The 23,324-nt window shown below is 45.3% G+C and overlaps 1 protein-coding gene across 1 annotated transcript in view; it reads left to right on the top strand.

The window, feature by feature from the left end:
* Window positions 1-23,324, top strand: part of COL27A1 (collagen type XXVII alpha 1 chain) — a 253,068-nt gene that overhangs the window by 133,227 nt on the left and 96,517 nt on the right. Inside the window, exons 20-25 of the mRNA XM_081846708.1 lie at window positions 3,100-3,153; window positions 3,524-3,577; window positions 5,087-5,131; window positions 9,620-9,673; window positions 12,304-12,348; window positions 18,884-18,937. Coding sequence (XP_081702834.1) covers window positions 3,100-3,153; window positions 3,524-3,577; window positions 5,087-5,131; window positions 9,620-9,673; window positions 12,304-12,348; window positions 18,884-18,937 — 306 coding nt within the window. The remainder of the gene's footprint in view (window positions 1-3,099; window positions 3,154-3,523; window positions 3,578-5,086; window positions 5,132-9,619; window positions 9,674-12,303; window positions 12,349-18,883; window positions 18,938-23,324) is intronic.

The following is a 23,324-nucleotide window of genomic DNA, read 5'->3' as shown; positions in this document are numbered from 1 at the left end:
ACCCAAATCAGTAGGCTTGTCTATCATTGGCTCTGGCTGCACCTGATGTTGGTGCCCCTGCCTTCTGGCCCACCAGTCCCAATGGATACCAACTACCACTGATGCCTTTGAATACCAATTGCTGGGTATCACAGTTTTGGGGAATTCTTCTGCATTGCTTGCGAGCTTGCCATGAGCATCTGGTTAGCTGCTGCGAGAAAAGGATGCTGAACTAGATGGGCCCTTGGCATGATCCAGAAGAGCACTTCTGATGGCTTTGTGGCATTGTAATTAATGGAGGACTGAGCTGTCATTGTAATTAATGGAGGACTGAGCTGCCAGTTTGTAATTGACGGAGGGCAGATCTGTTAACAGTTATGAGTCTTCCACATTCAGAGAAGGCAGAATGGCACTGGGTTGCCAGTGGGGTGGGAGGGCACACACTGGCTGTGTGTGAGAGAGAGAGACAAAGAAAGTTGGACACTGCTTGTTGCCTTTCTGGAAGCATGTTTAAGGCCACTGTGGGAAGCAGGATGTTGAACTACATGGGCCTCTGCTCTGATTCTGGCTGAGTTCTTGGTACATCATCATCATCACCACCATTTTTTTATTTATGCCCTGCCCATCTGGCTGGGTTGCCCCAGCCACTCTGGGTGGCTTCCAACACACATAAAAACATAATAAAACATCAATACTTAAAATTTTCCCTATATAGGGCTGCCTTCAGATGCCTTTTAAAAATTGTGTAATTCTTTATCTCCTTGATATCTGATGGGAGGGTGTTCCAGGGAGGGCACCACTACCAAGATGGCCCTCTGCCTGGTTCCCTGTAACATCAGTGCTGGATCTCAGTGTCCAGGCTGAACAATGGGGGTGGAGACGCTCCTTCAGGTATACAGGGCCAAAGCCATTTAGGGCTTTAAAGGTCAGCACCAGCTCTTTTAAAAAGACATGTGCATCATTGGAGAATGGTTTAAAATATTGGCTCACACCACCAGCTCCCCCGCCCCCCAGTCAACGTTCTGGTATTTTGCTGGGTCTGGAACAGCTCTCCATTGAGTGGTGTCACTTGATAATCTTTCTCTTTGTTAATATTGGCTTGGACTGTGGCTTTCTTTGTTTCCTTAGTTGAATGGATTGTGGGCGAAAAATGGGGTTGGTGTTAAACGTCAAGTGCTCCAGCTAATGAGCATGTCGTCACCTCTCCATTTGCAATGCCAAGTCTGCTCCCCCCCCCCACTCTTCTTGGTCAAGCTTGCAATGCTTTGATTTATTTGTTCAAGAAAACATGACTAGCTGCTGACTCTAAATGCGGAAAGAATTGAATGGGGACTGCCTTTGCTGTGTCGTGCCAAGGAAACATTTGCTGACATAAGCACATCTTTAGCTGAGAGAAAGGGGAAAGTTTTCATGACAAAGAAGGATTGATTTATGCTAAGGAACAAACAACACATTCATAGAATTATCGGGCTGGAAGGGACCCCAAGGGTCATCTAGTTCAACCCCCTGCAATGCAGGAATATCAACCAAAGCATCCCTGACAGGCGGCCATCCAACCTCTGCTTAAAAACTTCCAAGGAAGGAGAGTCTACAGCCTTCCAAAGGAGACTGCTCCACTGTGGAACAGCTCTTACTGTCAGAAAGTTATTTCTTAATGTTTAGTCGGAATCTCCGTTCTTGTAACTTGAATCCATTGGTTCAGGCCCTACCCACCAGAGCAGGGGAGAACAAGCTTGCTCCATCTTCTATGAGACAGCGCTTGAGATATTTGAAGATGGCTATCCTATCACTTCTCAGTCTTCTCTTCTCCAGGCTCTTATATTCTCCGGGATAAGATATTGTTCATGCAATTAGCAGATTTCTGAAGTAGATTGCAAGTGGGGGTATGGCACATGGTCTGGATGGGGTCTGTGGTGTGTGTTGCTAGTAGGCTTGGGTTTTTAAACCATTTGGATTGGGGCTCCACACTCGCTGTTTGATCCAATGGAATGTTCTTCCCATCGCATGCAAATGGGAAGATTAACAGTTCCCTTATACTGAGTCAGATCCTTGGTCCATCAAGTTCAGCATTGTCCACACTGACTGGTTCTACCTGGAGATGCTGGGATGGAACCTGGACCTTCTCCATGCAGAGAAGGTGCTCTACCACTGAGCGGCAGTTCTTCCCCATTCCCTCCCCTGACCAAATTGAGACCACAGTTGGGAGCAACTCCCCACAATCCCCAAGTCCCAATCCGAATCAGCCTGCTCTCCAGTGCCCGCAAGTTATTATTTATACAGTGCCCCAGATTTTAGGCATGATATGATAGGCAAAAGAACCAAAAGAACAGACATTATTTTGATTAGTTACTGGGTTCAGACCTACTGTAAGCAGGAAAACCTGCTCCCTGCCTTGCTGGCCTTTTCCCACCTAGCCTGGGAGGACAGGGTCCCAACTGACTCCAGCTGCAAGAGCTGAGGCTGATGAACAGACTCTTAGAGTGGGGTATTGTTTTCTGTTTTTTTTTTGCTACTGATATTATTATTTTTTGTATCTCTGTTTTAAGATCAAATGATTTATGTGGAAATGGATCAGCCTGGTTGTGTATTTTTGATGTGTTTTATTTATTATTTATGTCTACTTTGTTATGTTGCAGTTATGTGTTTTTCCATGCTGTAAGCAGACTTGAGCATGGTTTGAAAGGTGGTATACAAATAAAATGATGTTTGTACGTATGTACTGTATAGTAACTTCATGCAGCCACTTAAGGCCCTATGGTTTGAGAGAGAGTGTTTGGTCACTCCACTGAATAAGCCTTTATATCTAGCTATAATACTGGACCTAGCTTCAGTGTTCCCTCAACCTATAGAAGAAGCAAAAAATCAACAATTTGGCAACCACAGAATAAAATCAACATTACACACACAACCCCCCTCCAGTCTAGGCTTAAGTATATAGATACAAGGCAAAACAAGAGTTGACCAACAAAAATGTTTTTGGTGCTGGTCTTGCTACACTACAATGACCCTGGCTTATTTCAGCAGGCAACAGGCTAGCTCTCTTCTCCCAAAGCCTGGTGTGTGAAGCTTTAGTTTGGGGACCTTGTTGTTTTAACACCATTTCTGTCTGATGCTCTCTAGGGCTTTCCAGGTGACATTGGCCCACCAGGACAAAATGGCCCCGAAGGCATTAAGGTGAGTGGTGCTGAAATAAACAGGCTTTGCATTTTTCTTGGCAAGTGCCAGTGCATATGAAAGAACCAAAGAAAGAATGGCTGGGTAAGGAGAGGAAGAGGAAAAATCCTGGAGATCCCTGCAGATAGTCATGGCCAAAGCTCTGGTTTTTAGGGCTTGTTTGTGTTGAGATGGCTCCAAGAGAGCTGGAACAGATTTCTTTTCTCTCTCTTGGTCTCTCTCCCCTCTCAATCTGCAACAGAATTGATGTTGGATGCCGTCCTGTGGCAACACACACTGGAAGGCAGCTTTCACTCTGTGTTTCGATGAGCCCTTGGAAGCTTGTGTGTTTTTTCTCAGCCTTCCCCACTCTCCCCCTTGTCTGTTGCAGGGAAAACCAGGAGCACGTGGGTTACCTGGCCCCAGGGGACTACCTGGCCAAGAGGTAAGAGAGGAGGCAGGAGATGCTGACATGTCTTTGGCCATGCTGTGCAGTCCAAATCTACTGGAAGGCACTGGCTTGGCCATGGCTTCAGACACCTTTCCTGCTTTAAGCAAACTTCCTTTCTTTCATAGAGTTATACAGTCTTGTAGATCAACTAGTCCAGCCGCCTTCCAATTCTGCTTGATGCAAGAAATCTGACAGGTGGCTCTCCCTAGCCAGCTTCTGCTTGAAGAGAGGTAGAGAGAGACCTTAACCACTCTGGCAACTGGGTCCATTGCCAAACTGCCCTCGTGAACAATAAGTGTCTCCTTATGTTCAGTCCAACCCATCCTGTAACCCATTAGGATCAAGTTCTGCTCTCTGAGGCTGTAGACAACAAGCCATGGACCTCCTATAAGTAGCAGCCCTACATATTTTGCAAGAGAGCTGCCATGTCTCCCCCCATCTCCCCCTCAGGGTCCCTCCAGACCACTAATCTGGGGCCGGTGGTGGTATAGAGGTTAGAGGGCCAGACTAGGACATTGGGAGTCAGGGGTTCAGCCAGGAAACTCACTGGGGGACCTTGGGCCAATCAGTGCCTCTCAGCCCAATTGCAGGGTAACTGTGAAGTCAAAACTGGAAATGGGAGAACCATGTATGTCACCTTGAGCTCTTTGAATAAAGGTGGGACATAAATGCAATAAATGAAATATTTATTGAGCAGTCATCCTGATTCACTTGCACAAAGCTGACTTGGAGGTTAAATTATATTTAGTCTTTATAGAGCATTATTTCCTGATTTGTGGGGCAGTTATACAACAGTGAGCATTCATCCTGCTTTCACACTGATTTTCTTGTGGGCTGTTTATATGCATTTCCATTAACCATTCATTCATCCTGCACTTTTCAATTAATTTTCCCATTGCTTTCCAAACTGCAAAGTCCACTTCGGTTTTTTAAAAGGGAGACAGAGCCCTTTAGTCCACCATAAATGGCATGTTCACTATTGGTGGGCTGGAAGCCTCTTCCTTTCCTTCTGCTTTTCCTCACAGGACTTTCTTTCCTGCTGACCATCTTCCTAGCCTTCCTTTGACCTCATTACACTTTGATTAATGCAGCTTAAATTTGCATTTGCCTTTCTTGTTTAATTTGCAGCCAAACCACCTTGATGACTCATGGCAATCCTGAGATCCTTTTCTGATGTACTGCTTCCCTCTTCCAGGAAAATACTTTGCAGTAGTTGCACCAGGTGGTGCTTGCATCTTTTAAAAATAATAAAGGGTTGTAAGCAAACTCAGTTCTACTCAGAGTAGAACCACTGAAATTAATGGATAAGTCCATCATGTTCATTACTTTCAATAGGTCAACTCTTGAGTAGGACTAGCATTGGATACAACCCAGAGGGAAGATGCCTTTTCCTTATAGAACAATTACTTCACTTTGCTCTCCTGCAACTTACTAATGAACTAACTGCCTAGCTGGGTGACAGCCCTGTTTTGACCTGTCTCCCATTTTCCTTTTGTGATCCAGGGTGATGAAGGACCAGTGGGACCACCTGGCATCCCAGGGGCAGAGGTAAGAGAGATGAAGAAGGTTGTTGTTGTTGTGGGTAGGTGTGAAGAGTTTTTAAAATTTTTATTTTGATTTGCGAGTGAGACGGCGCAACGGCACTTTCTCACCTTGGTGCCGTTGGGCCAGCCCTCAATTATATTTAGTGCGCCCACCTAACGGTACACCAATTATACAAATTTCTATAATTTACCCCAGATTATCTAGTGAGGGACTTGTGTGAGGGAAAACATATTGATTTAGAGTCTCAGGCAGAATTAATCAAACAAACACAAAAAGTTTTATTAAACAAAGGAAGTTTATGACACAAAGTGGGCCAGGAATCAAGTTCTTTCGGGTAGAATTTAACTTACTTACTTGTAAGATGTCTCAGGCTTAAACACAATGTCTCAGGCTTAAACACAATATTGATACCCAAACTGGAAACGGAAAAGACACAACTTAAGAATTATCGTCCCATCTCCCTTTTAAATGTGGATTACAAAATATTTGCAGACATTTTAGCAAGTAGATTCAAAAAAGTTCTAAATGAAGTAATTCATAAGGACCAGGCAGGCTTTCTCCCAGGCAGACATTTGTTTGCTAATACAAGGAACATTATCGATATTTTGGAACTTCTGCAAACAAATATCAATACAAAAGCTGTGTTAATTTTTATAGATGCGGAGAAGGCCTTTGACAATATTTCCTGGAAATTCATGAAGAAAAATCTGGAAGGGATGGGAGTGAGACGGGGTTTCGAAAATGGGATAGATGCAATCTATTCAGAACAAAAGGCCAAATTGATAGTCAACAATGTGGTTACAGAAGAGTTTAAAATTGAAAAAAGAACATGACAAGGCTGCCCTATTTCCCCATTGTTATTTATTTCGGTCCTGGAGGTGCTCTTGAATATGATTAGAGGAGACCGGTTGGTTGAAGGAATTCAGGTCGGAGCGAAACAGTAGAAACTTAAAGCTTTTGCAGATGACCTAGTTTTGACTTTACAGGAGCCAGAATCTAGTACGAAAAGAGTATTACAATTGATTCAAGAGTTTGGTCGGGTGGCGGGATTTAAATTAAATAAGCAAAAAACTAAGGTATTGGGAAAAAACTTGACAGTTACAGAGTCAGAAAGGTTTCAGAAAGAGACAGAGTTAAACGTGGTTAAAAAAGTAAAATACCTAGGGGTAAATATAACAGCAAAAAATTTGAGTCTATTCAAGGACAACTATGAGAAATGTTGGTTAGAAATTAAGAGAGACTTAGAAAGTTGGACAAGATTGAAACTTTCCTTGTTAGGCCGAATCGCCGCTATAAAGATGAATGTATTGCCAAAAATGCTGTTTTTGTTCCAAACTTTGCAGATTGTGGACAAAACAGAGTGCTTTCGGAAGTGGCAGAGAGATATTTCCAAATTTGTCTGGCAGGGCAAAAAGCCCAGAATTAAGTTTAAGATATTAACTGATGCGAAAGAAAGAGGGGGCTTTGCCCTGGCAGACTTAAGGCTGTACTATGAATCAGCAGCTTTCTGCTGGTTAAAAGATTGGCTGCTTCTCGAAAACACTGATGTATTAGATTTGGAAGGTTTTAATAATGCTTTTGGTTGGCATGCATATTTATGGTATGACAAGGTCAAGATTGATAAGACTTTCAAGAACCATATTGTCAGAAAAGCAGTATTTAATGTCTGGACAAAATACAAAGACTTACTGGAAAATAAAACTCCAAGGTGGCTTTCACCACTGGAAGCTAAGGCCCGGAAAAGACTCAATATGGAGGCCAAATGGCCGAAGTATTGGGAAATATTAGAAAAAGATGGAGATAACTGGAAATTGTAGAGTCAGGAGAAAATGAAAGACAAAGTGCGAGATTGGTTACCCTACGCTCAGATTAGAGAAGTTTTTAAACTTGACAAAAAGTTAGGATTCCAGGTGGAAAAATCGAAGCTAGAAACGGAATTGTTAGAGCCTAAGACTAAAGTACTTTTAAAAATGTATAACTTGCTGTTAAAATGGAATACACAAGATGAAACGGTTAAACCGGCTATGATAAAGTGGGCACAGGACATTGGATATAACATCATGTTTGAGGACTGGGAGAGGTTGTGGACTACTGGGCTGAATTTCACTGCATGTAATGCTTTGAAAGAAAATGTTGTGAAAATGATATATAGATGGTATATGACCCCAGTCAAACTTGCAAAAATATACCACTTGTTTGATAACAAATGTTGGAAATGTAAAGAAAATGAAGGAACATTCTTTCACCTCTGGTGGACTTGCCCTAGAGTGAAGGCTTTCTGGGAAATGATATATAACGAGCTGAAAAAGGTATTTAAGTATACCTTTCCTAAGAAACCAGAGGCCTTCCTTCTGGGTATTGTCGGCCAGAAGGTGCTAAAGAAGGACCGAACATTTTTTATGTACGCAACAACAGCAGCAAGGATACTTGTCGCTAAGCATTGGAAAACCCAAGATTTACCCACACTGGAAGAATGGCAGATGCAACTGATAGACTATATGGAACTGGCTGAGATGACTGGCAGAATCTGAGACCTGGGAGAAGAGACGGTGGAAGAAGATTGGAAGAAATTCAAGATTTATCTACAAAAATATTGTAAATTGTATGAATGTTAAGAAGGATGCTAGAGTATAAATAACTTGGCACCATCAAGCTAGATGAAGTGAAATATGAAGATAAGCTAAATTTAAGAAAATATAATTTTTTTTGGAAATTTTAGGTTATATTTAAATTTTTAAGATTTGAATAAAGGATATCTAAAATTAGAGATACAACATTGGAAATTAGATAATAAGAATAGAAACAAGGGGATCAGTAGGTACACTTCAGGTAGATAAATATTCAGGTTTCCCAAAGAAATGGTAAAATGTTCAAATCAGTGTCTGTCACTTAGATAATACAATACTTTCAACACTATACCACTTCCCTCACAGCTTAATCCTTCGGTTCATGAGTGAAGGGCATTTTTCTTCAGTTACCCCCTCTCTTAACAATCCCACACCTGAGATATTATAAATGGTATTACAGACCCAGGGGATCTCTTCTCCCCTTGTCACTGGATTGGGAGTCTTTGGTACCTAGAAGAATTAATTCTCCCCTCCTGGCTAGACTGACCCCTCAGGGAGCCTGAAATCCCATAGGATCTGTTTCTCCTGGTTCAGACTCAGCCCTCCCAGCATACTCCTGCCTGGACACCTTTCCCAGACCCTCAGCCTGGTCTCCTTATCCCAGCTGCGAGGCTCTGTCCTCTCCCTATGGATAGTCTCCTCAGAGTGTATCTCCTTTCCCCCTCAGAACCCCTTCACCCTCTCTCCCAACCTGAAACCTGTCTAACCTCTCCAAACCAATCATATCCCTCCCCCGGAACTCTGGCCAATCAAACGCTGTTGCCAGTCAACCGTTTGCTGGCAGGGGAAGAAACAAACACTTGGTGACCCAACCTGATCAGCAAACAAACTTTTCTGTCACAGCTAGTTTCTAACCAGGGCTTAATTTCAACCATTCCTTCCCCCACCCCCTTATCCCCATGGCTTTGAACCCAGAATATATTTTGAATGGTTCACACTTCAAACATGTTGAATAATAATAAAAAGAGTGCTCTGAGCATGTGCAGAGTGCATTTTGCTCACCACCGCGCTCTGAACAGGTTTGAATATCTGCTTCCACGCCCACCTTTTTTTTTTTTAAAAAAAAGGTAACTGACAGCCCTGTTTTGGTAACCAGAATATGCACTTGGCTTGTCCCCGGCTTGCTTTTAGATACTTGGTCAAGGTCCTGTTATTTCAGTGAAACTATTTCAGTTGGTACTCATCTTTTGTTCATTGTTGCTTTGTTTGTAATAAATATATATGTAATGAATACACACACACACACACACACACACACACACACCATTTTGATGTATTTCATAACTAATGGTTAGATTGGCTTGAGGGTCAGCACATACAGAAAGGAGGGACTGAATTATTTTAATTAATCCATAAACCTTCATGGGGCGGGGGCTGAATTCCCTTCAGAGTCAGGCCATCTTGTTTTTACAACCTTCTCCCAGTTCCTGACTGGTCTGACAGGTTACACAAAGGCTTCTTTAAGGGCATGCTGACTAATTTGGTCGAATTTGGTGACCTGGAATTCTCTCCAACTCAGGCTGAGGCAGCTGTGGAGGTTCTAGCCCACATGATGATGGTTATTTACACTTATTAGTTGCTCCTACCTCCCCCCAAAATGTGACCTTGTCATATTCATAAGTCAAATCCATGGGATTCAAAGCACATTTAACACATATGGTTTTCCCCAGGGCACTATATTTTACCCCTCACAAAGCTACAATCCCCATGATTCTTTGGGAGAAGAAGTGTGTGGCATGGATGTTACCTTACATAGTCCAAACCAACTTACAGATAAAGCAATCATGTTTGTACTGATTCCTGTCCCTCTTGCTTCTGCTCCTGACAGTGTTTTCTTCACTTGTTTGTGTGTGTCATTTTTCAGGGTCCACTTGGCAGGAAAGGATTTCCAGGCAAACCAGGCCCTGATGGCTTAAAGGTAAAGATGGCTTTGTTTTAGACACAAGAAGGGAGGCATTTGGGTAAAACGTGGTGTTAAAATCCAGGGAACCCTACTGCTTAAGTTTCAACATGCTGTGCATTTGAAAGTTTCTTCAAATGGCCTTTTTTTTACTATTCTTTCTTGCTCTGGAAATTCCTACTCATGGTGGTTTCTGTGGCAGAAAGAATGATGGTGCATATTTTTGGAAGCCACAGAGTTTTATTATTAACCATTTTAAAATGTCTTCCCTTCCCACCACCATCCTTTTTCTTTCCATCAATCTGTTTTGGATTTTCTCCATCTCTCTCTCTCTCCCCCCCCCCCGTCCCCCCCCAAATAGTTCTAGGGCATGCTTCTCTCCCCTTCCGATTCCTTCCAGAGATAAAAAAATGTAACTCTTGAAACTGAAGAACAACAAGGCATCCCAAGCAGCCTTTCTGTAATCATGGGGCATGGAACCCGAGAGAATGCAGCTGTTGTTGCCATAAGACTCCCCCCCCCTCGCCCCCACTGCCACATCCTGTGTAAATGCTGTGCTAATTGGATGCTTTTCTGCCAGGCAACCATGCCCTTTGCACGGTTTTCAGCATATTTGCAGCTTGGTTAAATCTCTGCTACTCTTTTTTTTTGGGGGGGGGGTTAGCACTAGGTGTTAGGTGCTGTACTGAATATAGGAGCAATACTGGACCTGCCCAGAAGACCTAGGCTCTGCTGAGCCTTATTGCTCCTCTGTGCTTCATGGCTCAGTTCAGAGATCACATCAAGCCATGGTTAAGGGAGCTTAACTGTGGTCTTAATACAGTGGTACCTCGGGTTAAGTACTTAATGTGTTCAGGAGGTCCGTACTTAACCTGAAACTGTTCTTAACCGGAAGCACCATTTTAGCTAATGGGGCCTCCTGCTGCTGCTGCGCTGCCGGAGCCCGATTTCTGTTCCTATCCTGAAGCAAAGTTCTTAACCTGAAGCACCATTTCTGGCTTAGTGGAGTGTGTAACCTGAAGCGTATGTAACCTGAAGTGTATGTAACCCGAGGTACCACTGTAAGTTGTCTGCGTTGACAAACCATGGCCTCCAAACTGAGCAACTGTGGCTTAGAGTGTGTTTATAAACCAGCCTCTGTAGGAAGTCTGAAATGGCAAACCAGAGTTACAATCTTTGCTTTACTTCCCGAGGCTGTAGCACCCTAATGGGAAACCAGAACAGTAAAGCAGCTTTCTCTGTATGTTTGGAAACTCAAACCATGGTTTGCTGTGGTTTCTGAATTGAGCCTGTGTCACATTATTGTGTTGTGGTGAAAACTGTAGTGTGTGAAGAGAGGAAGGGTGTCCTTTATCCATGTTATACTTACAGTTTGAAGTGGATCCCTGGCATTTGTCCACCATAGTTTTGCAAAGACAAGAGTAGAGAATCTCTTTCAGCCCGAGGGGCCACATTCCCTTCTGGGGAACCTTCCAGGGGCCACATGAGAGTGCTGGGTGTCACATGAACCAAGGGTGGGCAGAGCACTGGAAGAGATTCTTACCTTTGTATAATAGACTACATTCCAGCCACTCAAGAGTCCAATATATCTTCAGCCACACCCAACTTCTCAGTCTTCTATCTGGGGAAGCCAGGCATTACCATAGTTCAGTGGCATTCCAGCCAAGCCATATCAATTCAAGAGGGCATGGATCAGGGCTAATGAGGGATATTGCTTGGTAAGGGTCCCTAAAGGTAAAGGTAAAGGACCCCTGACAGTTAAGTCCAGTCATAAATGACTCTGGGGTTGCGGTGCTCATCTCGCTTTACTGGCTGAGGGAGCTGACCTTTGTCCACAGACAGTTTTTCTGGGTCATGTGGCCAGCATGACTAAGCCACTTCTGGCGAAACCAGAGCAGCACACAGAAATGCTGTTTACCCTCCTGCCGGAGCGGTACCTATTTATCTACTTGCACTTTGATGTGCTTTTGAACTGCTAGGTTGACAGGAGCTGGGACCGAGCAATGGGAGCTCACCCCATCACAGGGATTCAAACCGCTGACCTTCTGATCGGCAAGCCCTAGGCTCCGTGGTTTAGACCACAGCACCACCCGGGTTTTTCACCACTGTGTAAAGGCATGCCTTCTCATTTGTTACCCTGTGCGGACTTCCAGTAAACTAGAAGGAACCTATCTGTGCCAAGAGTAAAATGGCCCTCAGTCAACACAGGCCGCATCTGCACTGTATGTTTATTATAGCACTTTACACCAAGATTCTCAGAGTGCTGAGAGTCGTTAGCCCTGTGAGGCACCTCCTAAGAGCTCTCAGCACCCTTGGCAAACTACAGCTCCCAGGATTTTTTAGGGAAGCCATGACTGTTTTAAAGAGTTGGGATGTTTTAGAGTACATCACGGTTCAGCCCCAGTCAGCATGGCCAATGATCTGGGGTGGTGGGAGTTATAGCCCAACAAAATTTGGAAGGCACCAGGTTGGGAAAGACTGCAGTTGGGAAGCAGAGAGTCTAGTGAATAAAGAATTCTTATTTGAACTCTACGTTCATGAGCAAACCTGTCTGTCACAGTAATAAGTTTGAAAAACGCAAAATTTTAAGTGTCACATGAATGGCAAGTAGTAATCTTATTCTGGTCTTCTCTCTTGTCTTGATTCAGGGTGAACCAGGGAATCCAGGGCGACCAGGAAAAGTTGGTGATCAGGTAAATGTCTTGCAGAGCATTTTGCTCATTTCTCCTTGACCCCATGGCATGATAATGATTTGTTTGTTCACAGTAGCTTTGATGGCTGTAGCTGTCCAGGAAAGCCACCTTTCTGGATCTGAAAATGTCTTATCATAGCAGCAGTTCCCTGAAGTGTACAAGATACAGTTGTAAAAATGTACATGTGCCTGAACAGGAAATTGTTATATGTAGATTTAAAGACTCCAAAACTCACGATGCAATGTGACCATGTGTGGAGTGTGTATGCCCAAAGATACCTATCACTTTTAATAATAACAAAAATGAAGATATTGAAGGAACAACAGCACAAAAGGTACCAGATGAAGTCTGAATTGGGCTCAGAAAATGGAATTCCTTTTGCTGGTTCTGTGCATCACTAGTTATAACTGCAGAAGCTGTGTGTTTAGCCTAACAGAGTTTAAACATTAGGATTGTTCTCTATGGGTCTTTGCTGAGTGAAAACTTCAGCTAGTGCCAAAGACAATGGCTGCATTTGGACATCATGCTAAACCATAGCTGAGCATAACGAGAATGAGCTGCAGCACCCCCTTCCTTTTACTTATTCTTCTTATTTCAGTTAATCACAGTTTAGTGTGTCATCTGAATCCTAAACATGGCTAATACTAATTGCAGTTTGTCTAGACGAGCCATTGTCAGAAACTGCTGGCAACAGCCCCATGTAGTGATGTGCATAACTGCATCCTTGCAGCCAGCAGCTGCCTCATGTGGTAATTCTCTGAACTGAAGGTGGCTGCTTCTCAGCAAAGAACCTTCCAGATCTGGACTGTCTCCACCCAGTCAGGGTGGCCACTAAATCCTTCTGGGCAGGAAAGAGAATAAAGGGTTTCCTGCTGCAGCTGAAACTTGCTCGAGCAACAAAATATGCCTGACCTCTGGTGTGTCTTGCATTTCTGGTGTTGATTTTGTTCCTGCCTTTCCTTCTAGCCCTACCTTCTAGGATGGCTTCTGATCTTGACTTATAGAGCCCTGAGTCATCTTTAGTCCTCAGATCCTTGCTGTTCATTCATCCTGACTCTGGCTTGTATTCCAGTCCTACCTTCCAGGGGTGGGAAGCTCAGGCCCAGGGACTAAATATGGCCCCTCAATCCTCTTTTTCCAGCCCTTGGAACATTCCCCAGGCCACACAACCCAGTACTGACCCTGTTTCACACCCCAAGTGTTTCTGCCTGGCTAGAATGTGTCCTTGAACTCAGGTGATGCCTTTTCTTGTCTGAACGGAAGACAGGGAGCAGTGTGTGTACAAACTACCCAATTGTACAAGCCGCTGTACACTGATGATGATGATGATTTGTTTATATGCCACCCCTCTGACTGGGTTCCTGCAGCCACTCTGGGCATCATCCAAAGATAAAGTTTGCATTTATTGCTCCTCCCACTTTTGCCTCTGGCTCTAGCCACCACTAGCATTGGGTCCTCAGAAGGTTGCCCTGGAGAGAACTTCATATTTTTACAAATTCCTTTAAGGCTTCCAATCTTGAACTTGGCAGCCTGCAATAACCCCCCACCCCCATCCCCACCCCACCCTGTACAGTATTTTGTCCTCAAAATGCATGGTGGGAAACGCCACCAAGAGACGAGTAAATTAAAGCTAACCATTGTGGTTTCCTTCTGTCACTGGGAATGAAAGGGGGAAATTGGATTATTTCCCAGACGGATTCAGATCAAATCGGTGTGCAGCTGTCTAGCAGGGAATGTAAACACTGATTGATGCCAGCCTGCCCAGATGAAACCGTGTGCCCACGTGGAAATGATCCCTGTTTTAAAATCCGTTGTCAGGATCTTTGCTAGATTGTGATGCCAGGCACTTACTCAAGAGAGAAAAGTCTAGTTCCCCGTGGGCCTGAGGGGGAACCACAGACATAAAAGCTGTAAAGCCCACATTTGTGTGCATGTTCGAAACCACCAAACTGACCAACTGCTGTTTAGCCTCACAGCCTCTGACATAGTCATCTCATTCCCATGTGACCACAAGGAGTAGCCTGTGGTGCCTTTGGTGAGACCAGCTGTGGGCTACTCAACTGCTGTGGCCACAGTCATTCTTTGCTCAGTGGTGGAGCCCTGTTTCAACTGTTTTGCTGTTTTTCATTTTTTTTTATAGCCCACCTCTTTCTCTCCCCCCTCTTCTTCTTTGTTGCTTTTCTGGAGGGCCTTTTCAGTTGTGGCTCCCTGCTGATGGGATGCTCTCCCCAGCGAGGTGCCTCACTTGGGTCTCAATGCTCTGCAGATGGAGTTACATGGCAAACAATAATAGTTAAGTGCCACCTTCTTGAACCTTTGGTGAAAGGTATGGTGGAAGATGAAACACTGTTTGTGGCTGTTATTCTCTTTCCACCTCTTGCCCCTCTCCCCACAAGACCCTTCCAGACATGCTCTTGAGTAAGAAACGTAGGTCCCTTTTGTACTTAAGAAAACACAGCTGGCCTCTACTGATTGCCACTGGCCTGAGAGTATGAAAGCCAGGCTGTATTATTTTTACTCAATTAGTTTTCTGTCTAGAAATATCACTGTGGAAAATTTCCATTTCCTTACCAATTATGTCATTAGAAAAAGAATGTTGCGCTTGTTCAGTCAAAATTTCTCCCCCCCCCTTCCCTCTCTTTTCCACCTCCCCCTCCTGCCCCAAACTCCATTGTAGCCTTTGTGTTGGTATAGTTTTGGGTCCTTCTGCCACCTGTATGGCAAGGAGTTCTTACATTCAGCTTAGGAAGATTTACCAGCTACAGCCATTTCTGAACCAGAATAGCTCTGGTTCCCTCCCTCCTGGACTACTTTAATACACTCTATTTGGGGCTGCCCTTGAATATGGTCCAGAGGTTGCAGCTTGTTCTGAATGCAGGGAACGACCCCAGGTGTTAGCTATGCAAAAAGTTAGGTAAAGGTAAGGGGACCCCTGACCATTAGGTCCAGTCCCGGAGGACTCTGAGGTTGTGGCACTCATCTCGCTTTACTGGCTGAGGGAGCCGGCATACAGCTTCCGGGTCATGTGGCCAGCATGACTAAGCCGCTTCTGGCGAACCAGAGGAGCGCATGGAAAAGCTGTGTATCTTCCTGCCAGAGTGGTACCTATTTATCTACTTGCACTTTGATGTGCTTTCGAACTGCTAGGTTGGCAGGAGCTGGGACCGAGCAACGGGAGCTCACCCTGTCGCGGGGATTCGAATCGCCGACCTTCTGATCAACAAGTCCTAGGCTCTGTGGTTTAACCCACAGTGCCACACACGTCACTAAATTTAGCTATGCAAAAAGTCACTTATCCGATCACAAGGAATTAGTACTCAAATCTTGTTATATGCACCACAGATTCAGTTAGATAGGTTTTTTGTTTTTTGTTTTTAACTTCCTTGTCTGCCTTTTGTTGGTTGGCTGATGAACAGAGGGAGGGAGGTAAGGGGAGCCGTTGGACAAATTAGAAAACATTTTTTCCAGGATTTTCTTTGGGTTTGCGGGGCTTTTTGGGGTCACAATTCCATGGTCAGAAACGAATTAGAAATTTCCCCATAGGAATCAATGGAAATCATCAACTCATTGTGCAGATGCTCCCTTAAGAAATGATTTCCAGGGAATTCATTGTGTTTGATAAGCAGGAACTGCATGCAGTAGTTTACAACGCCCTAACTGGATTGAAACCCAATGACATAAACCCAATAACCTTTTCTGTTATTGGAGTTTGCCTGCCCCCTGATCAATTTGGTTTGCCCTTTTCTGCACCTTTCCTGGGTTGCCATATTTCAAAAAGTGAAATAGCCGGTTGATGAGCTTTTTTGTCCAAAGTTGTTGCAATCTCAAAAATAAGAGAAATATGAAGTTTTTGAGCTATTTTTAGGAAAGTTGACACTGCTTCTGACTGCCGTATTCCGGCTATGTCCAGAAAATGTTCCAAGTGCGGTTGTACGATTGATTTTTATGAATGCATTATTATGTTGTCAGTTTTATTTTTGAACTGCTTCCTGTTGAATAGCTCAGCAGCTCTCACGTAGGGCAGAAATGGGGAACGTCTGTCCCTACAGATGCCATTCGGCTCCACTTTCTTTGAGCCTAAACAAGCATGACCAGTGGTCAGGGATGTTAAGAATTGTGGTCTACTAACAGTTGGAGGGTTTCCTACCCCTGATGTAGAAGGTTCCAAGTTGAAACTCTGCAGCCTCCAGTTTAAAAATAAAAAAGATTTCTAGTAACAGCAAAGCTAGGAATGACTTCTGCTTGAGACCTTGGAAAGTAGACAGTCCATTGGTCTGATTCATTGTAAGCATGATCCTCCATTCCTCTTCTAATGAGTATGATTAGAAAAACCAAGTATCCATCTATGACCAGTAGAAGAATAAGGCTATTTACACATTTTTGATGGGCTCAGGGCAGAGTATCTGCTTGGCACAATGTCCTATATTCAATCCCTGGCACTTCCAGTTAGGGCCAAGAAAGACTTACCGTATTTTTCACTCCATAGGGCGCACCGGACCATACGGCGCACCTAGTTGTTTTTTTTTGGGGGGGGGGAATAAAGCAAAAAAATTTATTCCAGCCCCCAGAACAGGTCCAGGAGCAGCGGCAAGATTGCGCGCAACCTTGCTGCCGCTCCCAGAGCTTGCAGGGCTGGGGACGGGGGAAGCCTGAGCTTCCCCAACCCCAGCCCCCAGAACAGGCTGCTATCCGCAAGCCTTCGGAGCCCGGCAGGAACTCCTGCCATGCTCAGAAGGCTTGTGGATAGCTGCCTGAAGCCCGGGGTGTGCAGCAGGAGTTGGCGCTGCACTCCCCAGGCTTCAGGATGCAGACTGCTGTCCGCAAGCCTTTGCAGCCCGGCGGGAACTCCCGCCGCGCTCTGAAGGCTTGCGGATAGCTTCCTGAAGCCTGGAGAGCGAGAGGGGTTGGTGTGCACTGACCCCTCTCACTCTCCAGGCTTCAGCGAAAGCCTGCATTCGCTCCATAGGACACACAAACATTTCCCCTTCATTTTTGGAGGGAGAAAAGTGTGTCCTATAAAGCGAAAAATGCGGTATCTGAAATCCCAGAGAACTACTGCCTGTCACCACTGGCGGAGTGTGTTTTCATAGCGCCTGGGGCGCACCGGGTTGTGGAGGGTGGATGGACCCCACCGTACACCAGCCCAGTCCTCACCACCGACACAGCAGTACTGTGCTACTTTGAGAGGCTGGGAGGGCAGCATGAGAAGGATGTCGTGCATCCCTTGATCCCAGCCTCACTCCCAGGGGGCTGGGATTGAAGAGTGGGTGGCTGTTGTGTCCTTGTCACACCACCCTTCCCAGGTCCCTGCCTTGCAAAGTGGCACAGAGCTGGCTCAGGGAGGGCGGTGTGAGCAGTGCTCCCCCAATGCATCTGGAGTGATTGCCCTGGCAGCTCTCCCCCCCCCCCCATGCTACTCCCTTAGCAGTTACTCTAGACAGAACTGAGATTGATGGTCCAGTGGTCCATACTCAGCATAAGGTAACTTTCTCTGTTTCCCTGCCTTTTGCGGGAAAAGGAACATAGCTCAGTGCTGGAACTGTTTCACATGCAGAAGGTCCCACATTCAATCCCTAGCATCTCCTGGTAAGATCTGTCTGAAATTATTGAGAGCCACTGGCAGTCACCATAGCCCAGGTATGGAACCTTTGCCCCCTCCAGATGGCACTGAACCACAGCTCCCATCATTCCTCAACATTGGCCATGCTTGCTAGGACTGATGGGAATTGTAGTTCAGCAACATCTGAAGTGCCAAACTTCTGCTTTAGCATTCAGCTAGAAAGACCAGTAAGACAGCTTCCTGTTTTTGTATAACTCATTTGAACCATAGCTAAGTGATATAATGCATGCTTTGTATGCAGAAGGGCCCAGGTTCAGGCCTTGACAACTCTAGGTTCCCGCTGGAAAAGAAACCTGGCTAAACCCTTGACAGCCACTGCCAGTCAACACTGTAGGCGGTACTGAGCTCCATACACTCCGTAATCAAAGGCAACTTTATGCGTTCAAGGCCCTTCTTCTTGGATTGCTGCTGCAGAAATACCTATTCTATCCCACCCATCAGATTCCAATGTTTTATATTGCAGCCCTTTGCTTAGATTAAAGAGAAGAAATATGTAGCAGAGGAAAATCATAAATATAGCACCATCTCTCTCTCTCCATCTCCATCTCTCTCTCTCTGGCTTATGGTTGTGGCACTGCCTGTAATTTGTTCCTGGTCTGTTGTGTGTTGTGGCTCCTGCAGGCGCCGAGCTTCAAAGGCCCAACTGTGGTTTTAAAGCGGGACCAGCTGGCTGAGCTGCAGAGGCCACAGTCTGGGAGCAATTGTGTCCCTGCCAGTAGCCAATAAGAGGTTGTGGGCAGTTTTTAAGGGGTGCTGGGCTAATTCATCCCACAAGGAGGACATTATCTCTTTCTCTGTTTATGGCTCTGACTCAAGCAAACCAGAAAATCAATTCTGTTGTTTTTCTTCTCTCTCTCTCTGTCCCCCTCTCTCTACGTCCCGACCCCATGTCACCCTCTTTTCCCCTCTCTTCAGGGCCTCATGGGGTTCATTGGTCCAGTAGGGGAGCCTGGAATAGTCGGGGACAAGGTAAGAATGTGTTGCTAAATGGACTGACTGTATTGTGTTGCAGGGGAACATGAGTGTGGAGAGTCCTTCATGATGCTTTCCAGAAGAAGCATGTGGTTGACTATTGTGAGAACAAGATGCTGGGTTGGGGGCGCTGGCTTTGGCCTGATCCAGAAGAATTCCTTATTTTCACTCAACTTTTCAGTGCTGGCTTTTGGCTCCCCCTTACCCAATATTATTTTTAGGTTGTATTCAGTGTTTGTGCTACTAAGAGTAGAACCAGTGAAATTTGTGGCAACGACTAACTTCGGTTCATTAATTTCAGTGAATTTACTACGAGTAGAACTTAGCTGGATACAACCCATTATTATTTAACTTATGCAGGAAACTCTCAATTTACGCAGGGGTTACGTTCCAAGGCACCACAGGTTTAAGTGAAATTGCGTATATTTGAAACAGCATTGAAAAAGCCCACAAACCTTGCCCCTTTTTGTGACCTTATGGGGTCACTTCTGGGTTTGGCACAATGCACACGGTCATGGTCACACACATATATATACGTGCCTAAAACAGATTCAGGTAGGTAGCCGTGTTGGTCTGATGCAGTCGAAATAAATTAAAAAATTAAAACACTGTCCAGTAGACCTTGTTGTTGTTTAGTCGTTTAGTTCTGTCCAACTCTTCATGACCCCATGGACCAGAGCACGCCAGGCACTCCTGTCTTCCACTAAGTCCAACTAAGTTTGTTCTGGGTATAAGCTTTCATGTGCATGCACACACCTTCAGATACACTGAAACAGAAGTCACCAGACCCTTATATATAGTGGGAGGGTGGGGTGGGGTTTTTCTCAGAAGGGTAGTAGGAGATGGTTGATTGACTGAATGGGTATGGTGAACCTGTTGATGACTGTTAATGGCTGTAATTAGTCCTACAGGAAAAAGCAAGGGATAGTATGCAGATGACCAAAAATAGCTTTAGCATATGTAATGAGACAAGAATCCAATATCTCTATTCAGACCAGGTCTCTCCATAGTTTTCAGTTTAGTAGTAAGCAGTGGCGTAGCGTGGGGGGTGCAGGGGGGGCCAGCCGCACCGGGCGCAACATCTGGGGCTTAGGGGTAGGGGTAGGGTTAGGGGGCGCAAATCCACGGGTTAGGGGGCGCAAATTACTTGCCTTGCCCCGGGTGCTGACAACCCACGCTACGCCACTGGTAGTAAGTTGTAATTCAGCAACTTCTCTTTCAGGTCTATTTCCGAAATTCTTTTGTAATAAGACAGCTGCTTTGAGATTCTGTATTGAATGTCCTGGAAGATTGACGTGTTCTCCTACTGGCTTCTCTGTCTTATGATTCCTGATGTCAGATTTATGTCCTACTATATATATTCTAGGACATGTCCTACTATATATATTCTGGGACGTGGGTGGCGCTGTGGGTAAAACCTCAGTGCCTAGGACTTGCCGATCGCATGGTCGGCGGTTCGAATCCCTGCGGCGGGGTGCGCTCCCGTCGTTCGGTCCCAGCGCCTGCCAACCTAGCAGTTTGAAAGCACCTCCGGGCGCAAGTAGATAATTAGGGACCGCTTACCAGCGGGAAGGTAAACGGCGTACCATGTGCTGCTCTGGTTTGCCAGATGCAGTTTGTCATGCTGGCCACGTGACCCGGAAGTGTCTGCGGACAGCGCTGGCTCCCGGCCTATAGAGTGAGATGAGCGCACAACCCTAGAGTCTGGCAAGACTGGCCCGAATGGGCAGGGGTACCTTTACCTTTACCTTTATATATATTCTATATATAAGGGTCTGGTGACTTCTGTTTCGGTGTATCTGAAGAAGTGTGTATGCACATGAAAGTTTATACGTACCCAGAACAAACTTATTGGGTGCCGAAAACAGTCACTGCCTATCCTCCACCTTTCTTCCAAAGCTCTCTAGATTGTCACATGGTTCTCCCCCCCTCCTCATTTTATCCTCACAGTAGCCTTGTGATAGCTAAGTAGGAATTTGAACCCTGGGCTCCCAGGTCCCAGTACAACACCTTAAGCACTGCATCACACAGTATCATTGGCTGCTGAAGTTCCACCTTTATTCCTCACGCACCGTCATTGCTCATTTGCACCACTTAGGGCTGGTAGACGATGCAGGTGAATGGGCAGTCAATGGTGGGAAAGTGGAGTGGCAGCAGGGGGCAGTAGCCTCCAGTCAGCAGTGGGTCTCTCCTGCTGGAACTTCAGCCTCAGTAGGAGCCCAACTTGGCTGACTCCACACACCAGGCCTGCAAGCTTGTCATCTAGAAAATCTCAGTTAAGGGACCTCTGCAGAAAATAAACCTAAGATATGTTGGTACAGTGAGGAAGGCAGTTGCAGCTTCTTAAGATTTCAGGTTATGCCCACATCATATGCAGGTGCAAGATATTCTAATGGTCACTTATGCATTTGCAGCAAGGGAGAAGTTAGTTATGTACAGTTTGGCTGTTTAATTCTCCCAGGGACAGGTTTCTCAAAAGGATTCTTCAGAGTGTTTCTGTCTTGAAAAATTGTTGTTTGCTGTCCGATGAGGATAAAAACACTACATACATGATGTTTCCATGTTTGCTTTAGCAGCCCAACAGATCAGATAAAATATTATTCTGCAGCATGGAGTGCAGTGTGCTGGGAACCATGTGTGCTAAAACGTACCTAAATATTTCGTATCTTTATGGTGACCGATGGTTTTTAGCAAATAAAGTTCGCTGATGTAAAATTAAGCAACCTAGTCAAACAAGTGCTTTTAAGACCTGTTGAAATTAGCTGTGTGCGAAAGTCTTATGTGCATGCATACATTAACACATTTGAATAAGCAGGGGTTTGGGGGTGGGTGGAAGCAGAATATGTTTATGCATGCATGACTCTCAGCTATCACCAGATCCATTAAGTGAAAGGAGTTCTGGGCTGTGTGGTGCCTGTTGGTAACATCTGAGCAATGCCACAAATTTGGGCCTCAGCAGCTTCCTGCCTCCCCTAGATATGCAGATGCATGGAGCATGATTCTCCCATCTGCATCTCCCATCCTATAGCCTAACCAGGAGTCTCAAGGCAACTTGTAATGAAATGTACACAAACCATGCTAGTTAAATATAAAATACCTTTGCACTCTTCAAGCAGGCTTAATCCTGAAGTTGTAGAATTGTGGAACCTTAGCTCCCTTGTTTATTTATCATGTTTGCATTTTATGGGTGAGACCTAATGTCCGCTTTCACAATGGGGCTTCTCCTTCTCCACCAACTGCCCATGCCCCTTCTTATTTAGAGAGCTGAAGAAGGTTTTGGGAGTGCACAGGGGGCTATAGTGGGAAGAAGGAGCCCTGGTGCACAAGCAGATGACGTCACTGGATGTCACGCAATGTAGCAGCCAGATTCAAATAAACCATCCAGGGCAGCCCACCCGTGAGGCAAGGTGAGGCGACTGCCTCAAGTGGCAGAATCCACAGGGGCAGCTGATCCCAGTGTAGATCTTTACTTTGGGCTGGCCTGACCAGGAGGTAAGGTGAGCTGCCTGCCTTGGGCAGCAGGATCCACTGGGGTACAGTAGCAGATCCTGATGTAGAGCTTTATCCCCCCCCCCTACTCCTGATGTAGATATTCCCTCACCCATTCTTCTCTGGTGGGGAGGAGGGCATTTTGGGGTATGCCTTAGGTGGTAAGATATCTTGGGCTGGCCCTACCCATACCACTAGCGGAAGCCGGTGCAATAGTTCCTGGTGGCACAATAGGGCTTTCTGTCCCCCACGCCTTCCCAATCAGTGCACAGGGAGAGGAGAGGGGAAATTGTTCCATTGGGGCAAGCAGAAATCCTTGTACTGGAGGATTTATTTATTTGTTGCATTGGTATCCCACTTCTTCCAAAGAGCTCAAAGTTGTGTACGTGTTTCTCCCCCTTCTCCTTCAGTCCCCGAAACAGCCCTGTGAGGTAGTTTAGGCTGAGAAGCAGCGACTCGCCAAAGATCGCCTAGTGAGCTTCATGGCTCTCTGGGAATTTGAACCCTGATTTCCCAGGTCCAACACTCTAACTGCTGCACTACACTGGCTCTCAGCACTACAGTGAATTTCACACTATGTATTTACTTAACTGTAGTTTTACTCAGAGCAGACCCATTGGAATATGCATTCATTTCAATGGGTCTGCTCTAAGTAGGACTAATGTTGGCTATAACCCATTATGTTTTATGTGCTGCCTTTCTCCCTGAAGAGCTCGGTAGTGTCACGTGGACTCCTCACTACTGCCACTGTTTTGATCCTCACAATAGCTCCTTGTGAGGTAGGTTAGGCTGAGATGCAGCAACTGGGTCCAGCCTTATCCAGCCTTTCTTCCAATGGGTTTCCCAAGTGGTCTCTCATTCAGGCATCAGCCAGACCTGGTCATGCTTAGCTTCG

This window comes from Podarcis erhardii, assembly GCF_964252035.2.
Source record: "Podarcis erhardii genome assembly, chromosome: Z".
NCBI lineage: Eukaryota > Metazoa > Chordata > Lepidosauria > Squamata > Lacertidae > Podarcis > Podarcis erhardii.
Note: the sequence above shows the minus strand (reverse complement) of the source record. Positions and strands in the feature narration are given on the sequence as shown.